Here is a 19,919-nt window from a genome sequence, read left to right as displayed (position 1 = left end):
ATGGTGTACTTGCCCACCAGTCCCTAAAGGAGGCAGGACAGGAGGATAAGGCAGGATATGGGATATTTACCTTTAGTGGTCGAGACATAGAGTTTAAAAGCAGGGAGGTTAAGAAGGAACTGTATAAAATGCTGGTTAGATTACAGCTAGAATATTGAGTGCAGTTCTGGAAGCCACATTATCGGAAGGATATGTTAGCACTGGAAAGGGTGCAGAGGCGATGTACTGGAATATTGCCTGACCTGGAGAGCTTTTGTTATGAAGAGAGATTGGACAGACTGGGTGTAGAGGCAGAAACCCAAGAAGTATTTAGATGCACATTTTTTTTTAACGTGCTGTCAACCTCTATCACTGTGACTATGACCCACACCCAGCTGAGCAGAGATGTTTAAGACAGCTGTAAGTTTGGAAGCAGACTCTCCACTCCCAGCCCTGGCTTCTCATGCTCATCTACAGAGTGTGAGGGACCAGGTGAAAACTCATCTAGCTGTTGTATTGGAACATATGCATCTGATGGATGTGGAAGGCTCCTTTGGGGCCTTGGATGGAGGTGAGGGAGGAGGTGTGGGTGCAGGTTTTGCAATTCCTGCGGTGGCAGGGGAGGGTGCCAGGAAGGGAGGGTGGGTTGTTGGGGGGCGTGGACCTGACCAGGTAGTCACAGAGGGAATGGTCTTTGCAGAAAGTGGGACCAGTGACTGTTTTCAGCCAATGGATGCAGTACACTTGCTGCAGGTGATTATGAGGGAGAGATATAAAATTGCATTAGTCTGAGGATGAGTGAGAATCTTGGGCAGGGAGTTGAGAAAGTATTTAGAAAGAGAAGAATTGGCAGGTACACGCAGTAAATTATTAAATCATTAATATATAATAGGCAGTTAAATGAATGTAACTACTTATTGATTTAGAATCTGTAAAATAAAACCCAACAAAACTCAAGATCAGTGCTGTTCTTCTTGAGTAGTAGTATAAAGCAATACAAAAATATTTTGTAGTCTCAAAGCAAAGTGACCAAATGTTATGTTTTTGAAAGGGTCTATCAATTGCAGATTAGTTGGCACTGTCATTTCACTGTAATCCTTTAAAATGATTTACTTCCATGGAAATACATTCTACATGCAAAACATCTGAGGAACTTATTTGGTATGTTGAAGTATAAATATCCTGAGGGTATTCTTTACTGGTTGCCATTGCACCTGGCAGTCTGCCATCACAGTACCACAACACTGTGGAGTCTGCTGCAAAACTGTAATAATACTTGGAAAGGATTTCTTAAAAAAACATATCCTGTGTTATTAGTACATGCTACAGTTTTTCAGATTATAGCTTGGAACACAAAGAATTACTTCTTAATTAAAGCCATATTCTGTCATAATTTTGCACCGTTTTAACAATGTTAAATAGATTGTGTTTTACATGGCGACACTCTGGTTGCTGCCATGCCTTCAATTGAACGTCAAAACAAAGGTCAAGGGGTGAGAGAAAGTCTACCACACATCATGGATTTGCATACCTGATGGCGACTTACCTAGTTTCAAACCAAGTTCTTAAAGGAAGGAAGGGGAGTATCATAAAGAAACATGAACGAGTTGCTGAATTTTTAGATCTTTGGCTTATTTATTATCTTTAATGTCTGGAGCAGATTCTTGATGTTTTCATTTAATTTAGTGATAACATATTTCATGAGGAAGGGGAGATGATAATTTGCACTGGTGATCAATTGCTGAGTTACTGAAAGAAAGTATCAGTCTGTGAGCTTTGTGACTGTGAGGCAGGAAGGTCTACTGCAATCCATTTCATTTTGATGATGACATTGTGTTAAAAGACAACACCAAGGAACCTGCTTTTGAAATTTAAAATGTTAAAATATTTCTGCTTTTTTATGAACGGTACAAAATCTTGCTCTCATAGTTAAATTAAGTGCAATTTTGATTGTTTCCTTTTCTTGTCCCTTAAATTCTTTATTTGGTGGAATTCGTCTTTTTAAAGTGAATGCATTCTGAAATTTGAGTATTGTCTTTTATAATTTTTTTAAATGTTTATTGTTAGAAGTTGCCTTTAAAATTTAAAACATCCTCAAGTCTGTTCTGTTTTCGCCAGTCTCAAGCCATGTGAAAACTGCATGCAAGGACAATCAAGATCTATTTACATTACAGTTGTACCATGAATGTTGTCAGTTCTGGCTCAGTGATAGCACGCTTAGCTCAGACTCAGAGGGTCATGGGTTTAAGTCCCAGTTCAGACACCGAGGCATAAAAACCAAGGAGTGCTGCATGTTAAAGTAGAATCTTGTCAGAGGTGTGCTAATCCTCACAATAGACATGACGTTTGTGTCACTTCTGCTCTCTTGCATTTTCTGGTTGTGCATGCAATTCCAATACAAGGATTCAAAGTGTCAACAAAGAGCTCATCCAAGATCAGTGACAGGGGGTAAGCTTTTCAGTCGACTTATAATGCTGAAGCTTCAGGCAAGCTGGAAAAGAATTCCTGGTGGAAGATGCTGGTTACATATCATGGTCACATGGTTCCTGCCCGGTTCCATTATTATTCACGTAAGATTTAAATAGAAGACAAGTGTGGAATGGGTGCTTTTCCAAATGAGGATTTTAGCTGTAAGTAATTCATATTTCATTGGTCTCAGCTCATGAGTGCATGAGTTCATTGAGAAGAGCGTCATCAGAGAGCTAAATCTGCTAGTGTATCCCATGGCTGACATGCGATCATGATTGCAGGGGAGTTGGGGCCATTGCCTTATTGTGAATGAAATATTTTTGCCTTTTTTTAAAATTCCCTTTCTGTTGAATGTTCCGGTTAGTGACAGGTTTGGACTCATCACTCTGTGAGGCATGGTTGAGTTTTGAGGTTCAGTTGGCCCTCCCTTCTGTGTGCATTATAAAGGATATCTCCCAAGCTCATTCTCAGAGTGCCAGCCAACACCCTGAAATGGACCTGCATTTGGAAATTACTCCTTAAGCCTCCATTTTCTTCCCTTCACTGTCTGTCCAAGGCTGTTCCAACTTCACTCTACCCAGCCCATGACACCGTACTCTGTCCTCCGGATTCCATTTCATGCCCCCGACTTCACTGACTCGCCCTTTGTTGTCCTGAGTCTCCATGCAAACTGCTATTCTCTTGCACCCTTCTTCCATCTTGTGGCACAGAATTTGTCAAGAGAATCAACTGACCTCGGGCACTACTGTACAAAGCTGACTGGTGCACTGTGCCTTTAAACAAAGATGAAGTGGGTGCTATGAGATTCTTCTTCCCCCTTGATTTTATTTAAAATTTAGGCTGATGAATGTTCATGGGATGCAAATAGACTACAAATGCAAGTCCACCATAGAGTGTATGAGACCTGACAGGCCTCAAACACATCGCTGACTCAGTCCCTGTATCTCAACTGGTACAAAATTCACCAAATTCATGCCACCTTACACATTTTTGCCATCTCCATAAAACTCTCTCCTTGTAGGTGCCTTCTTTCTGATGACAGATGGACATAAAAGATCCTATAACTATTTCAAAGGTGGTGTTAGACGTTTTCTCCAGTGTCCTGGCCAGTTTTTATACCTCAACAAACATCATTGAAATAGATTATCTGGCTCATTATCTCATACTGTTGTTTGCAGGGCCTTGCGTGTGCAAATTAGATTAATGCTTTCTCCATTCCAACAGTGACTGCATTTCTAAAGTATTTCATTGACTGTTGATCGCTTTGGGATGTTCTGAGGCTGTGAAAGGCGTTAAGTACAAGTTTTCCTTTCTTCATAGATTAAAATCACAGTTACCACAGGGGAAAAAAAACGCTCGTCAGCTTGCCAATTCTGTGCCAGTATTTTTCTCCACATGAACCACCTGGTCTAATTCCCCCTTTTCAAACAGCCATTTAATTCCCTTTAGAGTATATTTAATGATTCCATGTCAGCAACACTTTGTGCTGGAAAATTTCACTTTCTAACTGGTGAAGATTTTCATTGTAATCTGCCGGTCAATTCTGTTGTGATTACCTGAACTTCTGATCTTTTGTCGCTGTAATGTTCCTGAACAACATTTAGCCAGTGTCTTGTCTTCATATTTACAGTCAGTACTCCAATAACATAAGAGATAGGAGCAGGTATAGGCCATTCAACCTCTCAGTCCACCCCTGCAATTAAGTCTTGGCAGCTCAATGGCTCAGTGGTTAGCCTCATAGCACCTGGGACCCAGGTTCGATCCCAGCCTTGGGTAACTGTCTGTGTGGAGTTTGCACATTCTCCCTGTGTCTGTGTGGGTTTTCTCCCACAGTCCAAAGATATGCAGGTCAGGTGAATTGGTCATTCTAAATTGCCCATAGTGTTAGGTGCTTTAGTCACGGGGAAATGGGTCTGGGCGGGTTATTCTTCAGAGGGTTGGTGTGGACATGTTAGGCTGAAGGGGCTGTTTCCACTCAGTAGGGAATCTAATCAAATAAGATATGGCTCATCTGCCCAGGCCTCAGCTCCTCTTTCATGGCAGCTTCTTATAGCCCTCAATACCTTGATACTACCTACTCTTTCAATCCCTTCAATCTAGCCACAATAACTCCCTGAGCTGGAGGGTTCCAGATGTTTCCCATCCTTTGGGGGGATGAAAGTGCTTTGCATCTCAGTTTTAAATGAGTGTCCCATTATTCTGTAACTGTATCACTTAGTTTGACATTCCCCCACTAGTGGCCACATCTTCTCAACATCTACTCTGGCAAGCCCCCTCAGAACCTTGCATGTTCAATTTGATCACCCCTCATTTTTCTGAACTATAATCATTAAAGGCTTAACCCATTTTCATTGTACTTGATAAGTCAATCCCTTTATCCCAAGAATCAGCCTAGTGAATTCTTTCCTCGTTACAGGGAACACAAAAACAGTACAGCACAGGAACCGCCCCTTTGGCTCATGATGTTGAGCTGAACATGACACCAAATTAAGCTAATCCCCTCTGCCTGCCCTTGGTCCATATCCCTCCATTTCTTGCATATTCATATGCTTATCTGTAAGTCCCTCAATTGCCCCTATCATATGTTTCCACCACCACCCTGGCAGACTCCTACCATTCTCCTACCACACTTATAACAGTACTCCTGGTGTGGCCTCACCAACTCTCTACACAGTTGTAATCCATGTTCCCTCTAATTTTCTTGCCATCTGTGTGGACCTCCCGAGCTGGTGTGTGGCAGCAACTTCTGGAACCTGAAGATAGTGCCGTGATTGGAATAGATTGTTGGATAGTAGCCACTCTGATATTCTTGCCAATGCTGATTATTGTGTGAGGAACATCAGAGTGGCTGTGTGTGTACGTAACCACATCGTTCAAAGCAAACCTTAGTTGTCGCAAGACTTCCCCATTTTTTAAACTTCAACGCCTTAGTAACCAAGCCGAAAACTCCAATTACCTTCTTAATGAAATGCTGCAGCTGAATGCTTACCTTTTGTGTTTCATGCACAAAAACACCCAGATCTCTTGGTGCTGCATTTTTTAAGAATCTCTCTTCATTTACATAACAATCTGCCATTTGATTCCAAAGTACATGACCTCACCCCTTCCTACATGAAACTCTATTTGAGAAAGTTGTGCCTACTCACCCAGCTTATCTGTATCCCTTGCATATTCCTTCCGTCAACACCAAATCATGCCTTCCTATCTATTCATGTATCATCACAAATTTGGATACATTACACTCTACTCGCAGCATGCCCCTCTCCAAATCCTTAATGTGGATGCTAAATAATTGAGACCTTGGGTTTGATCCTTGTTGCACCCAATAGTTAAGTCTTTCTAAGTGAAAACATTCCATTAATTCCCAACTGTCTGTCGTGTATGTGTTAACCAATCCTTAATACCGTGAGCTTTTACCTTGTGCAATAACTTTTAACCTTTATCGAATGCCCTCTGAAAATCCAAATACACTGCATCTACCAGTTCCCCTTTAACAATTCTGCATGCTACATCCTGAAAATTCAGAGTGGCACAGTGGCTCAGTGGTTAGCACTGCTGCCTCACAGCACCAGGGTCCCAGGTTCAATTCCAGCCTCGTGCAACTGTCTGTGTGGAGTTTGCATATTCTTCCCATATCTGCATAGGTTTCCTCCGGGTGCTCCTGTTTCCTCCCACAGTCTAAAGATGTGCGGGTCAGGTGAATTGGCCATGCTAAATTACCCATAGTGCTAGGTGCATTAGTCAAAGGGAAATGGGTCTAGTGGGTTACTCTTCGGAGGTGTCGGTGTGGACTGGTCGGGCCGAAGATCCTGTTTCCACACTGTAGGGAATCTAATCTTAAAAAAACACGCTTGCAAATTTGTCAAACATGACTTCCCTTTCACAAAACCGTATTTAATCTGTTTTTATTGCATTAAGTTTTTCTAAATGTCCTGCGCTGTCTTTCTCAATAGGGGATGGTCAACATTTTCATAAAGATAGATTCTAGATTAACTGGTCTCCAGTTTCCTGGTTTCTGTCTCTGTCCCTTAGTGGACAGCGGTGTCACATGAGTGGTTTTCCAATCTGCTGCCCTCCTATAATCTCGTGATTTTGGGACTATTTTGACTAATGCTTCTACTGTCATTTGCAGCTACACCCCTTAAGACCATTGGATAAAAGCCATCAGGTATTGGTAACTTGTCTGCTTTTACTTGTACTATTTTGTCAAATACCATGTCTCATGATAGAGACTTTTGCCAGATCTTTCCTTCTATTAGTATTTTGCTTAGATGATATCTTTCAGGTGTTTGTAGTGCCCTCCAGCATGAAGACTGAAGAAAAATATTGATTTAAGTTATTTGCCATTTCCCTGTTTCCTGTTATCAATTCCTCTGTTACATCCTCCAAGGTTCCACACTGACTTTAGCTACTCTCTTTTAATACCCCACAGAAGCTTTTGCTGTATCCTTGTTATACTTCTTGCCAGTTCACTTTCATAATTAAATTTGTCTCTCTTTATTAGCATTTAGTCATCCACTGCTGGTTCCGAAACAAAAGATCCCAATCCTCTATCAAGAGTTTTTGCCACTTTATCTGCCTTGATTCTGGAGTTAATACTCTTCTTATGTGAACCATATATGGTTCACTTTTCTGATCATGTCCTTGTATTTGGTCTAAATAAATAAATGTTCTGAAATATCTACTTAAATATCTGCCACTGCTCTCCTACTGACTTTCTCCTTAGTCTGTATTCCCAGCCCACTTTCAACAACTTTTTTGTTTACCCTTATTCAGTTGAAGACTCTGCTTTGAGATCAACGTTGGTTTCCCCCAAACTAAATTTGAAATTCTACTATGTTTTGATTGCTACCCCATCGGAATCTTTAACTATGAAACTTTTATAAGCCCTACCTTATTGCACAATAAATTAGTCTATTCCCAGGTAAGATCTGGTCCAAGAAATATCTCTGATCCACTTGACAAGATTGTTCTGCATGTTACTATTGCCCATCCAAAATGTCCGGTCAATATTCTATTAAAACCACCAATGGCAATTCTAATGCTTTTCTTCCTCCATTAATTCCTGATTCATACTTTACCTTATACTGAGGCCGATAGATGACTCTCATTTGTGGTGACATCTTTCCCTTTTTATTCCTTATTTTCATCAAAACTGATTAAGTTATTACCATCAATTTTACTCTATATAATGACTCACTACTGCACTGCTGCCTTCTTCTAATGATAAAGCTACCTTAACTTCTTTCCCTCTTTGGCTATTTTTCCAGAAAAACGAAGACTCTTGGACATTGAGTACTAAATTTTGGTCACCCTACAGCCACCACTCACAAATTAAGTGATATATTTCAAATGCTCTCTCCAATTTTTCACTGAAAATATAGATGTGTTATTAAAAACTACCTCATGTTAAAGTTTGCCGTTTTAACCCCTTAGACAAAATAAGTGAACATTGTGCAAATTTGCTAAATTCACTCTAAACAGTCTCTTCAGATTAAGTCTCATTTTACTTGCAAGGCCTGCAATGATCACAAGTTAAATGTTTTTGAATATTACGCTTTTTTATAATTAACATCAAAACCACCAATAAAAATAACAAGTGGAATTGTGCAGTCCTTTATTTGATTCCTCTATGATGATTAGTGATTGTCAGTTTTTAAAATCATGTTACTCACAGATAATGGACCAGATCTTAATCTAATAATACTTTATTACTTGTGGGAAACAAATTGTTCTCCGAAATGAATAAAACTGTACCAGGTTACCAGCAGACTGATTCAAACGCAATACAGGAAAACTTAAATGCAAGTAGTCAATTCTGGAAGTTACAGCATCAGTGCAAACGCTGGTTATGGGAATATGAATAAAGAGTCAGCATTCATTTTATTTCTCCCATCATGACCGACCACTGACCGCTCCCCCACCCTCTATGGACACCTGCAACCCCCCACCCCCACCATTTCTGTACCTCTGAAATTGCAATCTCATGTTTCAAACCTTTTGCAGTTCTGATGAATCATTACATTTCCCTCTCCCTCCATGGATGATTAGCATTCCAGCATTTTCTGGTAATTTGAGGAAAGAGGCTCAAATAATGCAGTCACTGTTGTGAAGACATGAAATAGTTTCCTTACTTTATATTTCATTTTAATTTTATATTTATGTTTATTTACAATTATGTAAAAAAAAAAGAAGTTTGGGAAACAATGCAGCTATGCCTGGCACAGAAGAAAAGTCACTTGTTGCTGTAAAACCTGAGTATCGTCTTTTTTTTGCAGACCGAAAGAACATATACACACACACTGTGCCTGTTCCAACTTAATATAAAACATAGGTTATAGTCATTCTCTGATTCATTTCTCAGGGCAATGCTATAACAAAACCGAATTGACCTGCCTGGTTTTAATGTTTTTAAGACTGGAAGTCAACTGACAATCATCATTGTCTGGTGCACTCACAACCAGTCAGATCCTTCTTGCCTACCGATCAGCGTCACCTCTCATGTCAAATAAATGTTGTTTATCCCCTTAGATTAGTCCAAACAAGTGCAAGATGAAAAGGCTTGACAAAATTTGTCTTTCCTTAGCAACACAAAAGCAAATGGGTGTGATTGTTCATCCTGATGACATCACTGCAGGTGTTGATCAGTGTAGTGTCCTAGGTGGTTTTTTTTAAAAAATCTGCTTCATCAATCATCTTCCAAGGTCAGAACTGGAATGTTGGCTAATGATTGTATCATGTTCAGCATTGTTCCTATCTCTTGAGATTCTGAGATTTGTGTCCTTATGAAACAAGAGCTGGAAAACATTCAGATTGGAACTGATAAGTAGTAATATTTAAGCCAGACAAGTGTCAGACAGGACCATTGGGAGAAAATCTAACCACCTCCATTTGGTGTTCAACAGCATTGTATTATTATATCCAACACCAACAATATCTTGGGTGTTAGCCATTGACAAGAAACTTAACTGTACCAGCCATTAAATAATGTGGTTGTAAGAATAGGTCAGAGGTTGGAAATTCTGCAGTGTAGAATTCACCTCTGACTCCTCACAGCCTTTCTGTGATTTACAAGTCTGTGAGTGGTACTAAATTACCTTCAATGAATGTTCTTAAAATGTTAGTTACAGCACTCCTGCTTCTCTCCTGTCTGGATTGGAGAGATGCAGAACAGAGATGCTGCGATAACAGAAAAAGGTAAAGTTCAGAGTTGACAGCATGACACGTTTATGCAGGCAGTTCTCCATTATAAATTTGGTCATGGGAATTTGTAGCGGAAGAGTATGCAGACAGATGGTTTTCTGACAAACTGAAAAATGTTTAATTTTATTTTTTAGAATGGACCACATTCATCAGTGGTAACAATTAAGATTCATTTTATGAATAATTTCCACCGCAGAGACCGAACTAAACTGATCCCCGATTTCATTCATTCTCTCTTGAGTCCCAGACTAGCAAATGGAATGACAGAAGCAAAAAAGAAATTAGAAATTCTGGAATTCTGAAAGTGAGAAAACGAAACACACAAAATTCTGCAAGTATTTATGTCAGCATCTAGAAAGAAAATGGAGGGGTTAACATTTCATGGGCAGCTCCTTAGTTGGCTTGCTTTTTCTCTCCTTTTAAATGTTGATACCTCTGCCAATGTTTTCTGTTTGTAATTCAACTGTACATGGAATCTGCCCTGGAGAATGGGAGGAAGGAGAAATTGTATCAGGAGAACAAAATGAGATGTTTTGTGAAAAGGGAAAAATAATCAAATAAAAAAGAATTTGTAAAAGCTAAGATAAAAATTAAATGTAACTTCCAACTACCTCTGATCTCAAATACCTGTTGATAAAGAGGTAGGTCCCCCCAGGTGACTATTCTGATCATCCCCTGTGAACTACCTGCTGATATTGTAATCTAATTCTTTGGTGTGGAATCATCCATTCTTGATATTTTTTAAGGATTCCTTGCAAATTCTTGCCATTCTTTTTACTGCCTCCCCTGTAGTTAGCTACTTGGTACTAGCTGGTGGAGCAAAGGAATGAGCAAAGGATTTTATTTTTCTCTGATTTCCTGGTGCGTCAATTAATTGAGAAGGAACACAAACTATAGAATGCTGCTGATTGACCCATAATGGAAATTTTAGTGCACCTTCATCAACATTTTCCTCTATCTTTTTTCCCTTTATGTTAAGGAGGCCTGTTGTACTTTTTTGTAAAATTCCAAAATCTGCAACTTTTTTTGTTTCTTTCATCTCTGACTCTAGTTAGACTGTTGAGATGAATGTTCTACTGTGTCTTTCTTAGGGAGTGAGTATCTGGAAAATGTGTACGTTCAACTATTGAGTTACGCTTGCAAGACGTTTAACCCTTAAATCATCTTTGTGCAGTGAGCCCATCGTCAATCCCCACTTAACATCTTGAGAATTCCGGGTGTCCTCAACAGTGCTTCCACAGAAAAAAAGAACTCAGATATTTGTAGTGGAATTAATGACCTTGAGATATCCCAGAGGAACTTACAACACTTTTCGGTACTTTTGAAATGAAGTAATTGTTGTATTGTAGACAATTTGAACAGCCAGTTTGTGCTTAGCAACTTTTCAGAAGGTAAAATTAAATGAATTATCAGTTTGTTTCTTTTACATCTCAGTTCAAGGATAAGAATTATCCAGTCAAGAAGAAAACCCCTTCTGTTTTTGTCACATTCGGCCAAACCTTAGATTTTTTTTGCTGGAGTCAGGTGTTTTGGAGGGATATTTGCCGTAAGGCTGAGTGAGCTTTCTCACAGTATTTTACCAAACTCGTATCGTTAACGGCCTACACCTCCCCTGTGGTATCCTCTCACATTCAATCCTATTATCACCCTCTGGTCCGAAGTCAGTTCATCACTTAGTGCCTTTCATGGAACTTACCAGCATCCTTTGCTGTTGTGCTATCTTTAAATCCCCTTTATGCATTCGGGTAAGCTCTGTAGGTCTGGATTTGCCCTGCGTAGTGTCTGGCATTTGTCCTAGACATGGCAGACAAAGATGCCCCTTTTTGCTGGCAGGGACTTGGAGATCCTGTTGGTTAGGGTGGCGCTGAGGTGAGGCTTCTTCTTTCCCCAGAGGAGGCCAAGACACGAGATCATGCCAGACCACACCAGCTGGGTTAAAGTAGTCCTAAATACCCAGTAGTGTCGGCAGAGTGGCAGTGACCTTCTCTACCCTGCTAGTGTGTTACCATCTTCTGTCTAATACCACACAGTGCGCCAAGGCTCACTATTGCCTACAACATCTTCTATGACTCATTCTCAACCACCATCACTGCCAAACACCAGCAGCATTAATCCTGCCTCGCGCACCAACCCAACTGCACCAGAAAACAAAAATTCCCTTGATACGTGGCTATTTCTTATTTCAGGAGGAAAGCAGCCCCCAAGAAAGAAAGAAAGGCACAGAATAATTGGGTGGCTGCTCGACATTCAGATCTGAGTGACTGACTGCCCATCTCCAAGCCACTGCACTGGTACTGGAAGCTGCCCTTGACTTACTGGGCTGAGACCCAACAATCTTGATTGAGACCTGCTCACAACCAATGCAAGTGTGTTAGCTCTAATTGGCAAGGCATGACAGAAATAATATGAATCCAGTAGAAAGCAAGGCAATGTAAGACAGGAATGCTGGAGTATCCTGGTAAGCCTGGAGTGAATGAGCACTATAACATTGAGCAAAGAATGCAGAGATGCATCCTAGGCCAGTTCATGAGCTGGGAGTGTGTACCTGAGAACACAGTGTCCTCACCGTAGCATTATAATGATAATTGCCAGTGCAACCTCGAAGTACAAAAGTGTCCTCTGAGTGTTTGAGAAATGGACCATGAGGATTCTTAGAGGCTAGCACATAATGGATTCTAGTGTCTTGGATATGTGTGGCCAGTGCCTACGAATTTTCTGAGATGTCAGTGCCCAGTGTCTATGATAGAGGCCCTTAGAAGCAAGCAGCAAGCTCAACTCGCCAAGTGCCCATGCTGGTTTCCATACTGAGCTTAAGCACTGTCCCACTTGTTTATTGTTTTGGTTAGATAGAAAGCTGAGTATTACTGGGGTGAGTAGGGCCCTCAACACAGTGTTAAGCAAGAAATATTTCCCTTTATTAGTCAATTTTCTGCTTCCCAGAGAGAAACTAACTATGCCACGTGTAAAAAGCAGTAAAGTTCGAGAGAGATATTCCCAACATCAAGATGAACCTCTTGTCCAAATCTACCACAGTTCATAAAAAGGCTTACATCACCCAGATCCCTGAAGATTCTACCCATCTGCATCTCATCCAAAGATAGCACTTCCCAAATTTTGCAAGGAAGTGCCAGCCTAGATTGTGTGCTCAGTCTCTGGTGCGGGCTGAGAATTTACAGCATTCTGATTCAATGTTGAAAGTGCTTCTGTTTCATTGCACCTGAGAGGGCTGCACATTCTTGACATACTCTTTGTCTGCATTAGAATATCATCAAATCCCATGGCCTTGCCTGGGTTTCAGTTTATTCCTGCCAATCCTATAACACATACAGTCCCACAAACTGGTGTGCTGCATGATTAAATACTGTTTTAACCTCTCAAAATACAAAGGCCTTTCGTACAGACCTAAATTTCCACAGGTTGCTCCCAAATTCACACCATGAGTTTGGCAGGCATTCAGGAGAAAGAGTGTGAAATGGTTGGTTTTAGCCATTCACGCTTAATCTCTCCAGGATTCTGCCTGGAAAGCCCCACACAAAGTTAACACTTTATGATGGGAATCTTGATTATCCGTTTTCTTGACTATCCGTTTGCATTCCTGGCCATCCACAGTAATTTGTCTGCGATTCCGAGGTTAGATTTGCGTAAATCAGTTCGAATACGATTGTGTGTTCTTAATTAATTTTTCATCGACTATCTATTGTTGATGAAGATGAGTAGGATTATGATGTCCCATATGTGTGGGATGTACAACACACTCTGCTTGCATGTTAACTTTTGATTACAGATGAGCAAGATGTCAAATTGCTGATCCTGGGCACTGTCAGAACTCATTTCAGATGTACTTCTAAAAATATCTTGTTGTTTATAATCCAAAAATGTGGATTTAACTATATATGAGATTAGTTAATGGTAATTAACTAATTTCAATCGAAATAGTCTCTGTGACAGGTTAGTTATAAAAGAGCTGTCACTTTAACAGTCCTGTCTAAACTTCGAGAGGTGGTGGACATCTCCTCATGATGGTAGTTGATCAAGTTTCTATGTGTGTAAGCTGATTTTCTTGGGCTGCTGTGAAGTTAGTAATATAGCTAGGGGCACATTAAAAGACAAGTATTGGCCAACGCATCAGTGTAAGAATGCCACTTCCAGCATCAGCCATTGGGAAGTGAGTTCAGGACCCTGGACTGCCTCAAACCTTCAAAGGGTGGTTCATGAGTGCAGAAGATAACAAAATTTTTAAAAATACAGTTTTTAAAAAAATCTCTATACATTCATATATTTTTATATAATGAAAAAGGACTTGAGTGTCTTTGTATATGAACTGACTATGGATCACAAAGCATAATCTTCAAAATGCATTAGTAAGAAAACACCTACTGTACTGGACAAAGTTTTCACTGTTTTACTTAAGGAAGGCCAAACCTGGATTAGAAGCAGTTTAGGAAGAGATGAAGTAGCCAATTGCTGATTTGCATGGGTTTGTCTCTATGGAAAGGTTGTGTAAGGTCGCCTTGTGGTTGTTGGAATGAGAGGCAGTCGATGACTCCATTGGATAATATAAGATTTTGATGGGGCTTGACAGGGTAGAAGAGGATGTTATCTTTCTAGAACTAAGGGCACAATTTAAACAGAAAGCTATCTCCAATTCAAGATGCAACTGAGGAGTGTTTTCTTCCTCAAGGATCAGTGGATACGAAGACCTTGAATATATTCAAGATTGAGGTAGACATATATTTCAGCTTAATGTGTTAGGAAGACAGGAAAGTGAAGTTAAGATCACATTCGGATCAATCATGATTTTATTGAGTGGCAAAGCTGGCCCAAGGAGCCGAATGACTGCTCCTGTTTCTAAGTTTGCGTATTGTCATGTTGAAGCACCCTCCAATTCACTTACCTTGTAGTTGGGCACTGTTTTGAAGCTGGAAAACTTTTGATAACCCCTAAGGTTTAAGAGTCCTCCTACCTTTCTTCATTACACATTGAACTCATCTCCATACCATGAAAGATTGACATACACGAAAAGCTAAACTTTAATCTGGGGTGCAGTTGTAGCAAAAAATAAGCCTGTTCCTTGTTTTCCACCTCTATTTTGAAAATATGACCCCAGGGATCAGGATGCTGCTCCCATCTCTCCTACAGTCATTTAATAGCACTCAATATTTGTCCAACAATGTCTCTTATCCACACTGAATGTTGCTGTCAATTGTGTATATTCCGTGTGGGACTGCCAAAGCACACATGTTCCTCAAAGGGGGATTTGAAGAGATAATGTTTTACATTTACTTCTGTGCAGCAATTATTCTTTGATGGAATCATATACTATGGCATAACAGTGTAGAAAAACATTGTTTGTCATTTATGCGGCTGTAAGTGCATTCCAAACTAATCAGTTCAAATGTCAGCCTTCAAGAATATTTGAGAATAACACAGTGTCATCGAGATATTGAGGCATTTTGCTTTGCAATTGAACTTGACCCTCAACAATTGTAATACTGAAGTACAGCTTCAGCTTATTGGTGAGATCTCAATGGATCTATCAAGAGTTTGTTCATTATAATACTTTGAGGCAAAAAAGCTATCATAAATAAAACAAATTTACAAGAAGCACCTTATTTTCACAACTCCATTTGTAACAATTCAGTTAGGATAAGTGGGGCAAAGTGACACCCTTTGATAAAGCAAATGCCCACATTCACTCTGTAGAGCTCCCTGAGCACTGATACTTGCAAAGCAATTGTGTGAGGTGGTCAGAATAATGGGGTTTGGATGATGATAAAGCATTTCTGCACAAATACTAATTAGTGCCTAAAGTGGCACGTTGGGCCAGTAGCAAATAACAGCCATTACTATGTCTGCTCCTAAACATTTGAAGCCATCAAAAACCAAGGGAGATATTTTTATGTGGGAGATTGTTGAAACTTCTGGAAATGTTGGTGGAAGGAGAATGGACAATACGTTTTATTTAAACAGAACAGCAATTGGATACATATTGCAGATGAAAATAGGTTGCAGCCGTTCCAAAGAAAGGGCAAGGGATCAGACCTTCGGAGCTTATGTTTGATAAATATATTAGAAAGTATGGAATAAGACAGCGAGATGGAGTTACACATCAGCTATAATATAATTGGGCGGTGGTATAGGCTTCAGGGGCTGAATGGCTTACTCCCGTTTCTTGGATCCTGAAATAGGTACAATAGATTGAATGGCATTCATCTCCTGAGTTATAAACTATTCCAATTAAAAGATGTGCATTTTCCCACGTTGCATAATCCAGCAATGTTTAGTGTCTACTAGCTTCCCATCCAACCAGATTCATGGCGTTTCACGTTTTTGGTCTCTTCCAGTATTGGAAGGGGTGGATATTCCCATTGCCTTATAGAAGTGTAGTAAGTGAGAATGAAAGATTGCTTGGGTGACTGCAACAAAGAGACTGAAATTAAGGATGAAAAGGATGACATAAAGTGCAAAGATGCATGCAAATGGAATTCCTGCTGCACTTCAGATACAACAACTATAAGTGGATCAGGAGCAGCTCCACTGAAATTCCAGGCCAGTATGTTTAAATTAACTAAAAGGTAGAGTTAGTTTGTGATATATATTAGTACACAGGACAGAAATGCCATGGAATATGTAGTGATGTTTCCCGCATAGCAACAGTGGTTATACTTCAGAAGTAGTTAGTTGATGCTAAAGTGTTTAGGGATATCCTGAGGATGGAAAAGATACCACACAAATGCACATTGTGTTGCAAAAGGTGGTTATGAAGATCTATCCGCTGAGGGCAAGAGGAATTTTGCATATACATGTCAGCTTTATTTGAGCATTGATTCAGTTTCTTCATGAGCTGGTTGTTTATGTTGCAAGAAATTTGTGCTCATAATTGGCTATTTGTGCGCATCATTGGCTATTAGAAACAGTTAAACATTAAATCAAAGAAACTTAAAACTGTTCAGGACCACTCCAATCCTGTCACAAGCAAGCATAGCTTGTTGCTGAATGCTTATAAACCAGGAATGTTTGAGATTCAATGTTGATGATAATGGTGGCTTTTCAACCTACATCTGTCTGCTGACTCTTGGCTGCAGGAGTGCATTTAGGAGTATGAGTGAGGGCAAGATCAGGCTCAAGTATAATGCCCCAGATCGGCTAATGTCCTGGAAACAGGCACTGTCAAGTTTTCTATAGACTTGTATCCCAGTAAGGAGTAATGCCTTCAGGGGATAGAGAGAAATCTGGGAAGGGTAAAAAAATGATGTGGCGAATTTGATTAAAACAAATTTCCTTCTCAGCTGCATTTAATATTATATAATGGCAAGGAATCAAACTTACTTCTGAATTTAAACATACAATTGCCTCAGTTCTGCTCTGCAATGAGGCTTTCGCACTGTAAACAAAGCATGAAGGATTGTGGTAACTTGCACTGTTCATCATTATAACAAAAAAAAATAAGGTATTAAGTCTTTTAGAGAATTGGCACATGTGAACGTAATTTGTCATTTCACCTTGAAGTTTCTAAGCCAACAATGCCAATTTATTTCATCTGAAGTAGTTGCATTGCAAAAAAAAAGTTACATATGGTTCAGCTACCTCCTGCCTTACCTAAGCAGGGTGTTCTGATCCTAATCTAAGACACATGTTCTGCATCCTGACCATTGGACCTCCCAGCTTTATGCATTTTTCTAGCAATCCATAAGAATCACACCAGGTTGCCCGGAGTCCAGCAGCCCAGACCTGATTTTAAATCTGCTCCCCAAACTTTTTGTTTGAAAGTGATGGGATGTGTCTAATAGAAGAAACTTCATGGTAAAGTACATATTTAACAAAACAAAAGGGAACTCATGGAAAGATATGCCATTATAGTAGCCCTAGGCAGCCATTAGTCAGAGGAGGGCCATGGACATACTGAAGATAGGATGTGTCCCCAGCTCCAGCAATATCGAGGTACAAACAGCCAGAATTAATTTTATCAGGTACTCTTGGAGGTTGTCAGGTGGAGGACATTCCATCAAGAGAAACGTTTTCAGAAGAGCTGTCCTCCTTAGGAGCATGTTTCCCTCCCATTGAAGTGCATCAGATTTCTGGTGGTTAAGTCATTCCTTTCCCTCACCATACTCTCCAGTTAATCACAGTAAATGTTTCTCAGCTGTTTATTGTTCCTGTGGCCAGAATGTTCTGTACTCACTTATTTAGGCCACATGGGTTGTCACAACATCTGCTTCCTGCTAAGAATTACGGGTGTGATGTAATTGAAAACTAACAGTTTCCATGTAGACCACCCTCTGTAACCTCAGTTGCGATCCTGAAATTAAACAATGTTACGGAGAATGGGATTTATGAAACCTTTCCAATTTGAACCAGGCAATAGGTGCAATGCCACCTACATGATTGTAAATAATTGAACGCAGAATTCTGCAAGCCAGTGAAATAAGAAACAGATGCAAAATATTAACAACAATTAAATGGAGAGAAAAGGAAGTCATTCAATGGATTGGACTGGTAACCTTCAGTTGTCTAATAGCTGAATATAAAGCAAACTTGGGATTCTGAGTTACAGAAGGATCTACAGATAACTTCTCTCTCTCTCTCTATCTATCTCTCTCTCTCACTCACACACCTCCCAAATGGACAGACTTATAAAATCTCAGCTGTGTAAGTTTTAAAATTGTACCTGTCTTCCAGCACAGCTGCAAAAGACAAAGATTAATTCTGTAGGAACCATTAGACACAAATATTAGGAGCATATTTACAATTTTTCTTTCAGGTTGTGAAAAGAGAAAATCTTCTAATTCTCACTCTTTTTAATCGTCACTGTCTTCAACAATATTCATGTTGACAGCTCGGAAAGTGAGCAGTGCTGGACAGACAGATGTCATAGAAAGAAGAAAGTCAAAAAGATCCCTCTTGCATCTTACATCACTTAAGGAAAGGTCAAAGTGTTTTACAGTAAATATTGTTTTTTTTAAATTATAGTCACTGCTGTGATGCATGTAACACAGCAATCAGTATGCCATAATGAAAAGCAATGTGATGATGGTAAAACAAATAGTTTTTAAATATAATAAAATACTGGTGGACATCTGGGAGAACTCTTGAGTCCTTACTTCAATTAGCCTATGGGATATTTTATGTCTATTTATGAGGACAGGAGGGAAGTTTAAAGTCTCATTCAAAGACAACACATCTAATGGTACAGCACTTCCAAAGTAACATACGGAGGGTTAGTCCCAGTTCTGCACTAAGTTCTCCAATCTGGGCCTTGACTAATGAGCAGTAGACTAATGAGATGCAGAATGGTCATAAAAGTAAGACAAAAAAGGGAGTGATGTGCACAGTGAGCTTAATTAAGTACCTGTGCTACACTGTGAATATAATGCAGCAGCAACAATTTGAATTAATGTAGCAGCTCTCCTCTAAATTCAAGTCGGCAATATTTCATCCACTACAAAGGGTTTAACAGGCACTGATAGGGAACAACTTTCGCTAATGCTGGTGCGTTAAATTGTGTTTTAGAAGGGAGCAGTACAGTCCTGGAAACTCCCAAACATGTAATCCTTGTGGAAAAATAGTTATAATTACAGTGTGGAGTCAACAGTAACAAGAACTGAAATCCATTTTTCAATTCACATTAACATTTGTTTTTATTAGAATAGTAATTGGAAACAACAGTCATATTACAATCAGTACCCCTTTCAATAAGTCCTTTTTAACAGCACAACATTTACTGGAAGTTAGCAGTTGTAAGACAGATCTTGGATAATTTGTTCTGGTATGCTGAAACATAGCCATATGTTTCCAATATTACATCTCGGAGAACTACAAAATAATTAACCTCAAACATTTTTGGGCATTTGTAAACTATACCTCATTTAATGCATTTGGATCTGAAACAGACAAAGATTCAAAAGCATACCATAGATTTTTAAATTATTGTTGTGATGTTGGTTAGTAGTGATTTGATCAACAACAGTTGTGTTGCTCAGGAGTGAAAGCTGTCATTAGATGGAAGACTAGGTTGTGAAGGGTAGGTATTGAGCATAATGTTTGTTCAAGTAGCATAATTAAACAGTAGAAGTTTGGTTGCTTATCACACTCATTCATATATATATATATTTGAAGAAGTCTTATCTCGATTTATTGACCCCTTTCTCCCCCCTACCTAAAAATAATTTTAAAAATGTTTTTAGTTAGGAATAGATTGATAATGTGGTGATGGAAATAAATGGACTGAGGCTCGGCTCTCGAAGTGAAAGCAAACTTTTAAAAATCAG

The 19,919-nt window shown here is 39.5% G+C and overlaps 1 protein-coding gene across 4 annotated transcripts in view; it reads left to right on the top strand.

Moving 5' to 3' along the window:
* Positions 1-19,919, top strand: part of astn2 (astrotactin 2) — a 1,590,397-nt gene that overhangs the window by 1,315,897 nt on the left and 254,581 nt on the right. Inside the window, exon 20 of one of the 4 annotated variants that reach the window (XM_087998525.1) lies at positions 18,413-18,653. The exons of the other annotated variants lie outside the window; for them this stretch is intronic. Within the exon in view, the coding sequence (XP_087854651.1) occupies positions 18,413-18,453 (41 nt within the window). The 3' untranslated portion in view covers positions 18,454-18,653. Of the gene's footprint in view, positions 1-18,412; positions 18,654-19,919 lie in introns of those variants that run through there. 4 annotated transcript variants of the gene reach the window in all.

Source organism: Chiloscyllium plagiosum, unplaced genomic scaffold (genome assembly GCF_037043375.1).
Source record: "Chiloscyllium plagiosum isolate Xiang-an unplaced genomic scaffold, Cpla_swu_hap1 HiC_scaffold_21, whole genome shotgun sequence".
In the NCBI taxonomy this organism is placed as follows: Eukaryota; Metazoa; Chordata; class Chondrichthyes; order Orectolobiformes; family Hemiscylliidae; genus Chiloscyllium; species Chiloscyllium plagiosum.
Note: the sequence above shows the minus strand (reverse complement) of the source record. Positions and strands in the feature narration are given on the sequence as shown.